The following is a 14,145-nucleotide window of genomic DNA, read 5'->3' on the forward strand; positions in this document are numbered from 1 at the left end:
CGAGATTGTAACAAGGCAATTACTCCCCTGTAACATGTCAGCACAAATAAATCACAGGCAACCTCTTACTGTTTTTTTCCTGATTGTATTATGAGTATATGAGGTGTATTTGACTGTCTCACAGGTAGAAGACAGCTTGGAACTATCCTTTCAGGGAGAAGATGGTGTGAAACTTGATATTTTTTTCTTCTATGAAGACGATGACCACATATGGAATGGAGGAACTCAAGCCAAATCGGGCAAGAAATTTAAGTATGAATTCATTTCAAACCTATAGAAGGGAAAGCTAGTTGAACAAGTTGTTACCGCATTAGATGCTGTTATTAAATACTATGTGTTATGTAATAGCAATGTTTTAGAAATAGTAGTTGACATTTAGCTTTATCCTCCAAGCAAGAAGGTGCTTCAGGAAGAGAAGAATTTGTAGAGATTTTGCACAGTGAGGGCTGGAGAAATGGGAAGAGAGAAGTGAGCTGTAGCTCACAAAAGCTTGTGCTCAAATAAATTGGTTCGTCTCTAAGGTGCCACAAGTACTCCTTTTCTTTTTGCGAATACAGACTAACACGGCTGCTACTCTGAAAAGTGACGTTTAAGTATCTCATCAAATTGTTTTTATATTCAGCATTGTCAGCAGGCCCTTTTGAAAACCTGCAGTAGCCTTGGAATCTAATCGTTAAACAGATGTCATCTGGACTAAGACCAGCACTAGTTTAATAAAAATGGAAAAGGGGAATCAAGCCTACCATTTCTTTTCTTTCAAGTGCTTGTTTTTATTTATTTTGTAGCACTGAGGGTTCAGTCATCTATCTGTGTGATTAGAGATTATGGCACGGGGGCTCACATGTCCCTTGCAAAATAACCCAACTCACTGAGATTCTTCTGTAATGGTCCACAACAGTACATTTCACAATAGCATTTCTGCAGTGATATGAGCCCTTACTATCAAATGCCTTTGATGTTTTTTAAAGTATGTTCCTGTTATGAAAGTGGCTTAGGAAACATGGAACTCCATTTACAGCATCTTGCTCTTTTCTGTATCAAATATGCAGGTAAATGTAGATTTAAGCATGCAGGTTAAGTTCATGGAGGATAGGTCCATCAACAGCGGTTAGCGAGGAGGGTCAGGGAGGCAACCCATTGCTCTGGGTATCCCTAAACCTCTGACTGCCAGAAGCCAGGACTGAATGACATGGGATGGATGACTCAATAATTGCCATGTTCTGTTCATTCCCTCTGAAGCATATGGTGGTGACCACTGTCGGGAACAGGATACTGGGCTAGATGGATCATTGGGTCTGACCCAGTATGGTCATTCTTATATAAACAGTCAGCCACGCAAACTCAGCCTGGGTTCTGAGAGTTAGACTGGGTTCTTTCCATCTGATACCTCATCTCCAGTGTTAAAGTTTGTGCGGGCCAAAAGTTGTGCTGTACCTATGTTGTGACATCCAGTTCCTTGTCAAAAGAGCTGATATTCTCTTCCAAAATTATATATGTGCACCAGTCATTAGGAGCATGAAAGCAGTGTTTTTTCTCCCTGCACAAGGCAGAATGCCTCCCATGTGTGAGAATGGATGTTGGCTTTGAATTCATGCTCCAGTGTTGTGCCCAAGGTGCTGCACTCTTGGATATGGTACAGATGTTCCAGCTTTCACAGATGAAGACAAAAATATGATTGTTCTAATCCTTTTTTTGCTTTTTAAGCAGAATTGGAGAGAGGCTGGTGTGGAAGTTTGGTCTGTGATAGGTGTGGTTAGAAAGAAGTCAATATAATGAAAACGTTAAATCCTAAAGGGGTGCTTTCTAGGTGTAGTAAACTATATCTAATATATACCAAAAAGAGGCATGGAAATTAGTCCTCTTGGTCAGTAACAGAATGTACCTGTTTAGAATGTCTTAACCTAGCTTCCATTGTATTAAATACCTTCTCAAAAGGAGAGATACAAGGGGAGATTTTATTTATTTATTTATTTATTTATTTATTTGCCGTTAAACCTTATTATTAACTACTCTTGACTTTAAAGGCTGTGATACCCACCACCATTAGGTGCTTTCACTTTGTTCTTTCAAAATGATTGTGAAACGTGGGAGGAAATGGGGTTGGTCAACCAAGACAGAAGTTATTCTGTTTAAGTCATGCTAGAATCTAATTCTTCAGCTTGGAGTGAATTTCTAAGAGTTGTTATCACCTTAAAAACAGAGCTGTACAAGGCTGCGGATGGGAGAGTTTCTAAACATCAAAGTGAGAACTAATAGAGTTTAGAAGCTATAGAGTTATTGCTGCAGAAATTAGAAGCTCTATCATAAGTACATACAGAGCTCGCATTTAACTTTTTATTTTGTTGTATCTCTAAGTGACCTTGACTAGGTCTGAGCCACTGGAACTGTATGGTCATACATTAAATGATCTCTGAATTGACTGTTCTTCAAGAATAAGTGGTGGTGATACAGTCAAACCTCAGAGTTATGGACACCTTGGGAATGGAGGTTGTGTGTAACTCTGAAATGTTCGTAACTCTGAACAAAGCGCAGTTTGGGCTCCAAATCCAACAGCTGACACTCCAAGCAGCAACTGAGCTCCCTTTTCAGCCCCGGCATGAGTTTGCAAGCTTGGCCCCTTCAGCCAGGGGCATGTGTGTGTGTGTGAGAGAGAAAATAGCATGTCCCCCCTCCCAGCTGGGGGTGGGGGTAAAAACAGCTCATCTCCCTCCTGGCAGGGAGGGGAAAAAGCTGTGTGGACCCCAGCGCTGCTCCTGCTCTGCTGGCTCCAGCTGCCCTAGCATCTTGCTGTAAGTAGCTGCCCTGCTGGTGGGGATGGGGTGGGGACAGGCAGCCCAGATGTGCCTACCTTTAAGATGCAATACAGGCGCAGTACAGTACTTGCTTTTTTTTTTTTCCCCCCTTTCTCTCTGCTGCTGCCTGATTGGTTACTTCCGGTTTCACATGGTGTCCAGTCCGGAACTCTGGTGTTCATATCTTTGAGGTTCTACTGTACCAGAATTTCTATGGTTGGGAGTGAATGCTGCAGAATTTAGAAGCTCTGAAGTTACTGTGGTATAGCAACAACTTAATATTTCACGGTAGAAACAATAAGATATATTAGATTTAAATCAACCAACTGAACAAACAAATCACATTGGGAAATTAACAAAAAACTTAGCATTAGGGTAAATAATATTAGTATAGGAACACTATGAATTTCCTCATTTTCAAACATTAATTTAGTAAAATTTTATTGGAACAATTGTAGTTGTATAATTATTTACAACTATAAGTATTTTAACAACGTTTTTGCCTCTGAATTATAAGGACAGTGCAGCTGGTTCAGCAGCAGTGACTTTTATACTGGCATTTGAGAGACTCTTAATTTGACAGGTTTCAGAGTAGCAGCCGTGTTAGTCTGTATTCGCAAAAAGAAAAGGAGTACTTGTAGCACCTTAGAGACTAACAAATTTATTTGAGCATAAGCTTTCGTGAGCTACAGCTCACTTCATTGGATGCATTTAGTGGAAAATACAGTGGGGAGATTTATATACATAGAGAACATGAAACAATGGGTGTTACCATACACACTGTAACCAGAGTGATCACTTAAGGATCACTTAATTTGACAGTCAGCATAGGAGTGTTGTGCCTTAACTAGTGTGTACTAAGGCTTGTTGCAGACTTCTTTTAGGGAACTGGTATGATCAGATAGTGTCATTTTTACCACACAGAGTAAATGCCCAGTGTAGAATGCTCACCAGTTATTTACATCATACTAGAATTGATCTTGATGCTTTACAGTCATGAATAAAAGCAGGGTCCCTACTCCAAGAAATGCATAATTTGAATAGCCAAAATATAGATTAAGGATATGGGAAAGGAAAGCAAAGTATCTGAGCAGTTATATTTGGCACATGTTGTTTTAATTTTTTAGAATTGTAGCTATTTTTCATGTAGTCATATTTTGTTCTTGGGGAGCTGGTTTCCTAACTTCCACAAGAGATGCCTTGAATAGACAGTTTTGTGAGTATGGCCCCAATCGTGCAAACACATATATTGTGATTAACTTTATGCACATGATACTCCTGGAGGAATTCTGCACCAAAAAATTAAACATTCTGCGCACACTATTTTAAAATTCTGAAAGATTCTGCATATTTTATTTGTCAAAATAACACAATATAATCACACCAGTTTCAATTATTTTGGTAAATTATTTCAAAATACCTATCACAAGTATGTCTGTAACAATATAGAAAACAAAAAGATCAGAAAATGTTTTTTTGACAAATAGATTCCTTACTAGGCATATTAATACAGAACTCTTGAGTAATAATTCATTGAAACTACAGAACCATATTTCCTGCACCCCTCAGAAGCAGTGCAAAGGCTTAGAGGAGTCAGTGTGGGAGAGGGAAGTAATTGCTGGGAAGGAGCCTGGGTATGAACTTGAAGGGTTGTTGGGTGTGGGTGGGAAAAATATGGAACACGTATTTTTGGGGGGTGGGGAAGGATTGTTAGGGAGCATCCCCTAATGCAGGCCCTTGCTGACCCCTAGCCTCTCCCATTCCGTGAGGCACATCTGCGCCTGTCCCCATGTGTCTCTGTGGCCTCCATTCAGCCACCCTCCTGTCCTCATGTTGGCTTACACCGTTCTCCTATCCCAGTGTGTCTCTGAACCCCTCAGCCAGCCCCCTTCCCTCATTTCCATGTGTCTCTGTGCCCCACTCAGCCATAACGGTTCCTCCTTGTAGCTCTGCACCCCCTCCCTCTCTGCCCATGTGGCCCTGCACCTCCTCCCCCCCCCCCGTGGCCCTGCGCCTCCACTCCCATTCAGCCCCTGGCCCAGTCTGTCCTCCCCCACTAGCCTTTATGGGCCCCTGTCTGATCCCCAGCAGCCCCATGCTGTCTGTCTCCCCATATCCCCTGTCTCCTGGCCTGGCCCAACAGGTGCTCTGAAGAAGGCACTGCAGGCTCTTTCTCTTCCCTATCCTAGCTGGGACTGGCTGGGAGCAGCTGCTGTGTTCTGATGCTACAGCGCCCTCTGGTGGGCAAAAGGTGGAACTGTAGCAACTCTTCAGCAGACGCTTTTTTCTGCAAAAAAATTAAAATAAAATATGCGCGGCACATGTGCTGTTTCTGGGGCTGCTTGACTACTATTTGTCCAGGTCAGCTTGTAGGGTTACAGTCTAACCCGAAGTAACTTAATCATAGAATATCAGGATTGGAAGAGAGGAGGTCATCTAGTCCAACCCCCTGCTCAAAGCAGGACCGATCCCCAATTTTTGCCCCAGATCCCTAAATGGCCCCCTCAAGGATTGAACTCACAACCCTGGGTTTAGCACGCCAATGCTCAAACCACTGAGCTATCCCTCCCCTCCTCCCTTGTCCTGGGTTTGCATCACAAGGCAGTGACAAAGTTGGAAGTAGATCCTAGGCTCCGTGGTCTGTATCTTCTCCATTGGATCACCTGGGCATTGCTGGTATGTCTCATTCTACCACAGGTGTGAGAAGAGGGAGGGGCATTCTGCATAGGTCTGGCAACTCGTATTACTTCAGTGCCCCATGGCAGGTTTGGTTTTCTTTGTGATTTTTATTTTTAAGGGCATTGCACCTGCAGAGAAGCAATCAGGGAGAGCATATTGAGCATGTAGCCATAATAAAACTCCAGTTTCAAAGCACTTGACAACCATTAACTAGTTAATCCTCACAACATCTCTGTAAGGTAAATAAGTCAATATTATCCTTATTTCACAGATAGGAAACAGAAGTGGGGAGGTTAAGCGACTTGCCCAAAATCATGCAGCCATTCGTGGGCAGGGAAGGAATTGAAATGAAGATGTCCCTGACTCTGTCTTATGCTCTGGCCACAATACACAATCTGTACTCCTTCATAATTTTAAAAATCAAATGTTGTAGTGGCTTCCAAGGTTTTGTTTACTGAATATCATACCTATATTTGAGTCTTAACTATTGTGTTCTCTTATTGTAACATAGGTACCTGTTTCCTAAGTTTACACTGTGTTGGACTGAGTTTGTAGAACTCAAGGTACATGTGCCTTGTGAAACCCTCCAATATGTCGAAGCCAACTATGGCAAGGACTGGAAGGTACCTGTGAAGATGTGGGACTGGAAAAGCTCTCCATCCAATGTGCAGTCCAATGGGATGTGGCCTGTTGATGAATGGGATGATGTCATTCAAGTCTACTGATCACATGGATGTAACCAGGATTTGTTTGGTACCACTGGACCTATCCATGCCTAATTTCCCTAACCCCAAGATGTTGAGATCAGTTTTCATCCACTTCCTAAGGAAATCTTGAATCTTTTTTGGCATAATAGGTAGTGTGTGTACTAATCACGACACTTACATCTGGCATTCTCTGTGACAGCTAAAGGAAGAGAATGAAGGAAGTATGTGTGAACTGAGAAGACTATCTGAGAGGAAAGAGGTACAAAAGGAGTGTAAGAAAGATTGAAGTGGGGATATAGGTAGGAAAAATTAAACTTGAACCCAGACCAAATGGCTCAGTATGCTTTGTCTTGTGGGGGGAAGGATGTCATTTGCTTAGAAATTCAGCACTGAAATACTAGAGTGGTGGGCACCATAGAAATACCTTACATAGACAGATCTAAAGCATCCCCCAGTGATCTAAAGCATCCCCCAGTGGTTGTGGCAGTCAGTCTGACTTCAGAGGTCACTGGAATGTTGTCCAGTTACTCAGAGCAGGAGTCACTGCTTTGTGAAGGGGCACAGCTAAGATAGGGATACAAAGGCAGCCCTGGATGAAAAGGTAGGGTAAGACACTGAAGAGTCCTATCCACATCAGAGGAGGTGTGGGCTTTCCTAATATGCCCTTGGGAAACCCTGAACTTGGGGCTCAGTTAAAAGTAGAGACGTTTTCTATTAACCACTTTATGTAGATATGTCAAGGAATGCTATCCACGCTTTGTTTTTTTAACATGGAGCCATATGCTACAGGGGGACACTTTGTATAAAAGGAGAGTCCAGAATTCTGATCTTTGATGCTCTAAACCATGGGTCTCAAGTAACCTGGGAGTTGTAAACAGATTTTATAGGGTCATAATCACCCTCCCTTTTTTTAGAGTTAGATAGGAGCAGAGTCCTGAAACTTCTTTATTGTTATTGTAACCTGGGGTCATAATATGGACGAGGTTGAGAATCACAACCCTCATCTTTTAAGTGTAAATCCCAAGCTGTTAATTTGTATACAGCTGCCAACTCCTTCCTCAGATTTACAGTAGTGTAATCTAAAGGCTACTGCTCGTGTGTCACTGGATATAAAAATCTCTCAACTGTATCTCCTTTCATTACTACTTGCATTTTTGGTCAGTACAGTAAACTGTTTTTTGTTTTGGGGAGGGATTGCTGAATAATAGCTTCTGTTTGAACCTGTGCTTGAATCCGTTTAGCGAGATGGATCTAGAGTATTCCCAAAGTGAAGTCAGTGAAGCTAAATGACCCTGATTTGTTCGGCTCCTTCTCAGTGGGCAAGTCGAGCTCTGGGGTTGTTAATGAAATATGAATACCACGTGTACCGGCACTGACCCTGGAGCACTCATGGTGCCAATGTCAAGTAGTTAAGCAATTTGATGCTTTCATATCTGTGTATAATAAGGCTGTACTCCAGATTTCTTTCCTTGAGTATGACGGTTATCTACAAGTCACGGCTTTTTTGTCAGTTACTGGCTACAGATAGGACAAATCTTAGTTTTGTATTCAGTTGATACAGATACCTGAAAAATTCAGTATTTATGTATCCAAGTTAGTACAGTTTTGAGTAGCTAACACAGCTGCATCAGTGACTGTAACAGTGACTGTTTTAGTGCTGTACCATTCCAGGTGCACTCTGGGGCTTCCCTGGTATTTACAGAGTGCATGACACACTTTATTCCTGCCAACCCTCCTAATTCCAGAACTCTCCTGCCACTGAATACTGCAGTAAATAACTCAGAATTTGTCCAGTACTTTAAAAAATGGATTTGTCACATCCTTAATTACTACTGGCTTTTTAAACACTACAAAAACGTCAATATTTTTTGCCAAATTGGGGAGGGGAAGAGGTTAAATCCTAGTAATGTTTTTACTTGATGAGGTGAAGCACTGAGTCTGTGAAGGGATGAGTTTTCAGGTGGTACTTCTTGCATTTTTTTTTGTTGTTGTTACATATGACCTAAAGCCAATCTCCTTTTGATGGTTGTATTATTCAGAGCTCTGTGTTATGCAGCACTATGTTATTAAATACGGTACAGTTGCTCTCTGTTTTTACAATGTGATAGAGCTTTGGAATGGAAAGATAAGATAGTGTCAGGATAGAAAATGTGCAATCCTGTCACAAGTTGGTGATTTTATATTTGTAAATGGAAAGGCTAGAAGCAAAAACAAAAATACTCATCCCCTAAGCAGAAGAGAATGTTTTAAATATCTGACTACAATACTGTATATGTGTGTGTTTAACTTATTGTCCAGGCTGTTAAAATACTTTTCTTCTGAAGAGAAAAAGATATTCTTTAACACTGACTAAGGCCATGTCTACACTACCACTTGTGTCACTCAGGGTGTGAAAAAACCACCCCCACGAGCAACATAAGTTTCACTGGCCTAAGCGGTAGTGTGAACGTTGCTATGTCGGCGGAGAGCTTTACCTGATGACATCGCTACTGCCACTCATTGAGGTAGTTTTATTATGTCTCTGGGAGAGCTCTCTTCCATCGGCAGAGAGCAGCTAGGCGAGCGCTCTGAGGCCATGTCTACGCTATGAAATTAGGTCGAATTTATAGAATTCGGTTTTGTAGAAAGCGTTTTTATACAGTCAGTTGTGGGTGTCCCCACACAAATGCTCTAAATGCATTTAGTCGGCGGAGTGCGTCCATAGTACCGAGGCAACCATCGACTTCTGGAACGTTGCACTGTGGGTAGCTATCCCACAGTTCCCGCAGTCTCCGCTGCCCATTTGAATTCTGGGTAGAAATCCCCATGCCTGATAGGGCAAAAACATTGTCACAGGTGGTTCTGGGTATATATCGTCAGGCCCCCCCCCCCCTTCCCTCCATGAAAGCAACGGCAGACAATCGTTTCGTGCCTTTTTTCCTGGGTTACCTGTGCAGACGCCATACCACGGCAAGCATGGAGCCCGCTCAGCTCACAGTAACAGTATGTCTCCTGGGTGCTGGCAGACGTGGTACTGCATTGCTACACAGCAGCCGCTCATTGCCTTTTGGCAGCAGACAGTGCAGTATGACTGGTAGCCATCGTCGCCGTACTCCAGGGTGCTCTTTTAGCTGACCTTGGTGAGGTCGTTGGGGCGCCTGGGCAAACATGGGAGTGTCTCAGCCAGTTCATTTCCCTTTTAAGTTTTGTCTCATGGGGATTCAGTCCTGCTGGCAGTCCTACTGCACCGTCTTCTAATGAGCAGCCAGGAGACGACGATGGCCAGCAGTCATACTGCACCATCTTCTGCCGAGCACTCAGGACAGGACGATGGCCAGCAGTCGTACTGCACCGTCTGCTGCCAGCAAGATGTATAAAGATAGATGAAGTGGATCAAAAGAAGAAATAGACCAGATTTGTTTTGTATTCATTTTCTCCTTCCTCCCTCCCTCCCTCCGTGAAATCAATGGCTTGCTAAACCCAGGATTTTGAGTTCTATCCTTGAGGGGGCCATTCTGTTTCTCCTTGATGCAAAGCCACCCCCTTTGTTGATTTTAGTTCCCTGTAAGCCATGTTGTCAGTCTCCCCTCCCTTCGTCAGAGCAACGGCAGACAGTCATTTCGCTCCCTTTTCCCTAGATTGCCCGAGCAGACACCATAGCACAGCAAGCATGGAGCCCATTCAGCTCACCACAGCAGTTATGACCATTGTAAACACCTCGCGCGTTATCGTGCAATTTATGCAGAACCAGCACCTGAGAAACCAGGCGAGGAGGCGACAGCAGTGTGGTGATGAGGACATGAATGCAGAATTTTCTAAAACTGCGGTCCCCAGCAGTTTGGAGATCATGGTGTTACTGGGGCAGGCTCATGCCATGGAATGCCGATTTTGGGCCCAGGAAACAAGCACAGAGTGGTGAGACTGCATAGAGTTGCAGGTTTGGGATGATGCCCAGTGGCTCCGAAACTTTCGCATATGTAAGGGCACTTTTATGGAACTTTGTGACTTGCTTTCCCCTGCCCTGAAGCACAAGAATACCAAGATGAGAGCAGCCCTCATAGTTCACAAGCGAGTAGCAATAGCCCTGTGGAAGCTTGCAACGCCAGACAGCTACCGGTCAGTCGGTAATCAATTTGGAGTGGGCAAATCTACTGTGGGGGTTGCTGTGATGCAAGTAGTCAACGCAATCATTGAGCTGCGGCTATCAAAGGCAGTAACTCTGGGAAACGTGCAGGTCATAGTGGATGGCTTTGCTGCAATGGGATTCCCTAACTGTGGTGGGGCTGTAGACGGAACCCATATCCCTATCTTGGTACCGGACCACCAGGGCAGCCAGTACATAAACCGCAAGGGGTACTTTTCAATGGCGCTGCAAGCACTGGTGGATCACAAGGGATGTTTCACGAACATCGACGTGGGATGTCCGGGAAAGGTTCATGACGCTCGCGTTGTCAGGAACTCTGGTCTGTTTAAATGGCTGCAGGAAGGGAATTACTTGCCAGACCAGAGAATAACTGTTGGGGATGTTGAAATGCCTATAGTTATTCTTGGGGACCCAGCATGCCCTGGCTCATGAAGCCGTACACAGGCACCCTGGACAATAGTAAGGAGCTGTTCAACTATAGGCTGAGCAAGTGCAGAATGGTGGTAGTGTGTGCATTTGGACGTTTAAAGGGTCACTGGCGCAGTTTACTGACTCGCTCAGACCTCAGCGAAACCAATATTCGCATTGTTATTAATGCTTGCTGTGTGCTCCACAATCTCTGTGAGAGTAAGGGGGAGACGATTATGGTAGGGTGGCAGGTTGATGCAAATCGCCTGGCCGCTGAATACGCACAGCCAGACACTACGGCAGTTAGAAGAGCACAGCAGGAAGTGCTGCACATCAGAGAAGCTTTGAAAACCAGTTTCATGACTGGCCAGGGTACTGTGTGACACTTCTGTTTGTTTCTTCTTGATGAAAACCCACCCCCTTGGTTGCCTCTAAATTCCCTGTAAGCCCCCCGCTCCTCTCCCCTTCGATCATAGCTTGCTTGCAAAGGAAATAAAGTCACTATCGTTCAAAAAACATGTATTCTTTATTAATTGATTATAAAAATAGGGAGATAACTGACAAGGTAGCCCTGGTGGGGTGTGGGAGGAGGGTAGGAGGGAAGGAAAAGGCCACTTCAAAACTTCTTGAATGACAGCCTTCAGTTGCTTGGGCTGTCCACTGGGGTGGAGTGGTTAGGTGCCCAGAGCCTCCCCCCGCGTTCTTGGGCGTCTCGGTGAGACGGCTATGGAACTTGGGGAGGAGAGAGGGCGGTTAAACAGGGGCTGCAGCAGCAGTCTGTGATCCTGCTGCCGTTTCTGAACCTCCACCAGATGCCAGAGCATGTCCATTTTATCCCGCAGTAGCCCTGGCGTTGCCTCATGCTTCCTCTGATCTTCCTGCCGCCACCTCTCCTCACGTTCATCGGCCACTTTCCTATACTCTGCTATTGTGTCCCTCTACACATTCTGCTGAGCTCTGTCAGTGCTGGACAACTGCATGAGCTCAGAGAAAATTTCAATGTGCGTGCATTTTTTCCACTGCCTTATCTGAGATAGCCTTTGGGATGGAGGAGGGAAGCTTGAAACATTTGCAGCTGCTGGAGGAAAAAAAAAGGAGTGAAGTATTTTAAAGTACATTTTACAGAACAATGGCTATACTCTTTCACGGTGAACAACACTATTCATGTTACATAGCACATGAGATTTTGATATAAGGTCGCATTTTGCATCTTATATTGCCTGCGGCTTTCGTGCTAGAGATCACACACGCAGTGCCGGGCAACAGAATTCGGCTTGCAGGCAGCCACGGTAAGCCATAGTCTTTCGGTTTCTGCAACCTTCATAACAGCAGCGCCCTCCTCTCCCATACCAAGCAAAGCACGTTGAGTTGGCCATTTACTGCTGCGGTTTTCCTGTTAAGGTGCAGCAGCAGAAACCAAACTAAACCCCCGCACCCCCCATCCAAATTCTCTGGGATGATCGCTTTACCCCTCTCCCCACTGCATGGCTGGTATCAGGGAAGATCCCTGCTAGTCAAATGCGAACAGCTCAGCGCCAGTGCCCCCTCCCCCCCAACTGCATGGCTAACTGCGGGGAGGATTTCTTTTCAGGCACAGGCAAACAGCCCAGTAGGAACGGCCACTTCTGAATGTCCCCTTAAGTAAATTCCCCTGTTTCAATCAGGTTACCATGAACGATATCACTCTCCTGAGGATAACACAGAGAGATCAAGAACGGATGTTGCTTGAATGCCAGCAAACACCGCGACCATACGCTGCCAGGCTTTTTCATGCAATTATACCAGATTACTTGCTACTAGCATCGTGTGGTAAAGTATCCTACAATGGAGGACAGAATAAGGCTGCTCTCCCCAGAAACCTTTTGCAAAGGCTTTTAGAGTATCTCCAGGAGAGCTTCATGGAGATGTCCCTGGAGGATTTCCGCTCCACCCCCAGACACGTTAACAGTTTTCCAGTAGCTGTACTGGCCACGAATGCATCCCAAGTCCTCAGGGCTACTTAATCATTAAAAAATGCTTGCTTTTATAACATGTATTATATTTTAAAAGATACACTCACCAGAGGTCCCTTCTCCGGCTTGGTTGGGTTGGGAGGGTATTTCAGTCAGAGTGATGAAAAGATCCTGGCTGTCGGGGAGAACGGTGTGCTGTGTGCTCTCCTCAAGCTCGTCCTCCTCTTCTTCAACTTCCCCGTCCACAAAATCCTCAGCCATGGCGGAGAGTACCCCATCATTGGAGTCCACGGACAGGGATGGGGTAGTGGTGGTGGGCCCCCCCTAGAATTGCATGAAGCTCAACGTAGAAGCGGTATATCTGGGGCTCTGTCCTGGAGCGTCCGTTTGATTCTTTGGTTTTCTGGTACGCTTGTCTGAGCTCCTTAAGTTTCATGTGGTACTGTGTTGCGTCCCTGCTGTAGCCTTTGTCCCTCATGGCCTCGGAGATTTTTTTGAAATGTTTTGGCATTTTGTCTTTTGAAACGTAGTTCTGATAACACGGATTCCTCTCCCCATACAGTGATCAGATCCGGTACCTCCCGTTTGGTCCATGCTGGAGCTCTTTTTCGATTCTGGGACTGCATGGTCCCCTGTGCTGATGAGCTCACCTGGCCAAACAGGAAATGAGATTCAGAAGTTCCCGGGGCTTTCCTGTACACCTGGCCAGTGCATCTGAGTTCAGAGTGCTGTCCAGAGCGGTCACAATGGTGCAGTGTGGGATAGCTCCCGGAGGCCAATACCTTCGAATTGTGTCCACACTTACCCTAATTCGAAACGGCGATGTCGATTTCAGCGCTAATCCCCTCGTTGGGGAGGAATATGGAAATCAGTTTTAAGAGCCCTTTTTGTAAAAAAAAAAAAAATGGCTTCGTTGTGTGCAGGGTTAATTCGATGTAACGCTGCTAAATCAGACATAAACTCATAGTGTAGACCAGGCCTTACAGTGGTGCAGCTGCATTGATACAGCTGTGCTGCTGTAACCTCGCTAGTGTAGACATGGCCTGAATGAATGAGTTTAATTTTCTACTCAGTCTGCTAAAGTACAATTACGTTTTGTTATCTAGGACAGCATTTTTAACATACGGTTCAGTGTTACTATTTACTGTGGAATAATTTGAAGAGGAATGTTTTTGATCTTTGTTTTTCTAAATTCTTTATTTAATTGTTTACCTTATGCTTTTATTTTTAATAAACTCTGTGAAAACAATGTTGTTGTTTGTACAAAATACCAGAAATTATTTACTGTATCTGAGAAATAGGTGATACTATTATTATTGGATTAGATTCTCCCTTTACTTACACTGGTACAATCCCATTGACTTCACTGTGGTTGCACAGGTGTAAGTGAGGGAAAAATTTGTGCCAGCTTCCCAGCTCCTGCTGCAAACCTTTCTGACATTCACTGATTTATTTACCCACTCTTGCCAAGTAAAATGTGAGTA

The 14,145-nt window shown here is 44.3% G+C and overlaps 1 protein-coding gene across 5 annotated transcripts in view; it reads left to right on the forward strand.

Moving 5' to 3' along the window:
- Nucleotides 1-13,910, forward strand: part of FKTN (fukutin) — a 41,188-nt gene extending 27,278 nt beyond the window's left edge. For 3 of the 5 annotated variants that reach the window (XM_077817933.1, XM_077817936.1, XM_077817934.1), the window contains 2 exons: nucleotides 125-252; nucleotides 5,983-13,910. In XM_077817933.1, the coding sequence (XP_077674059.1) occupies nucleotides 125-252; nucleotides 5,983-6,196 (342 nt within the window). In that variant the 3' untranslated portion in view covers nucleotides 6,197-13,910. The remainder of the gene's footprint in view (nucleotides 1-124; nucleotides 253-5,982) is intronic. The other 2 variants (XR_013346257.1, XM_077817935.1) reach the window with 2 other exon arrangements.
- The last annotated feature ends 235 nt before the right edge of the window (nucleotides 13,911-14,145 follow it).

The sequence above is a fragment of the Eretmochelys imbricata genome, chromosome 5, assembly GCF_965152235.1.
Source record: "Eretmochelys imbricata isolate rEreImb1 chromosome 5, rEreImb1.hap1, whole genome shotgun sequence".
Classification (NCBI taxonomy): domain Eukaryota; kingdom Metazoa; phylum Chordata; order Testudines; family Cheloniidae; genus Eretmochelys; species Eretmochelys imbricata.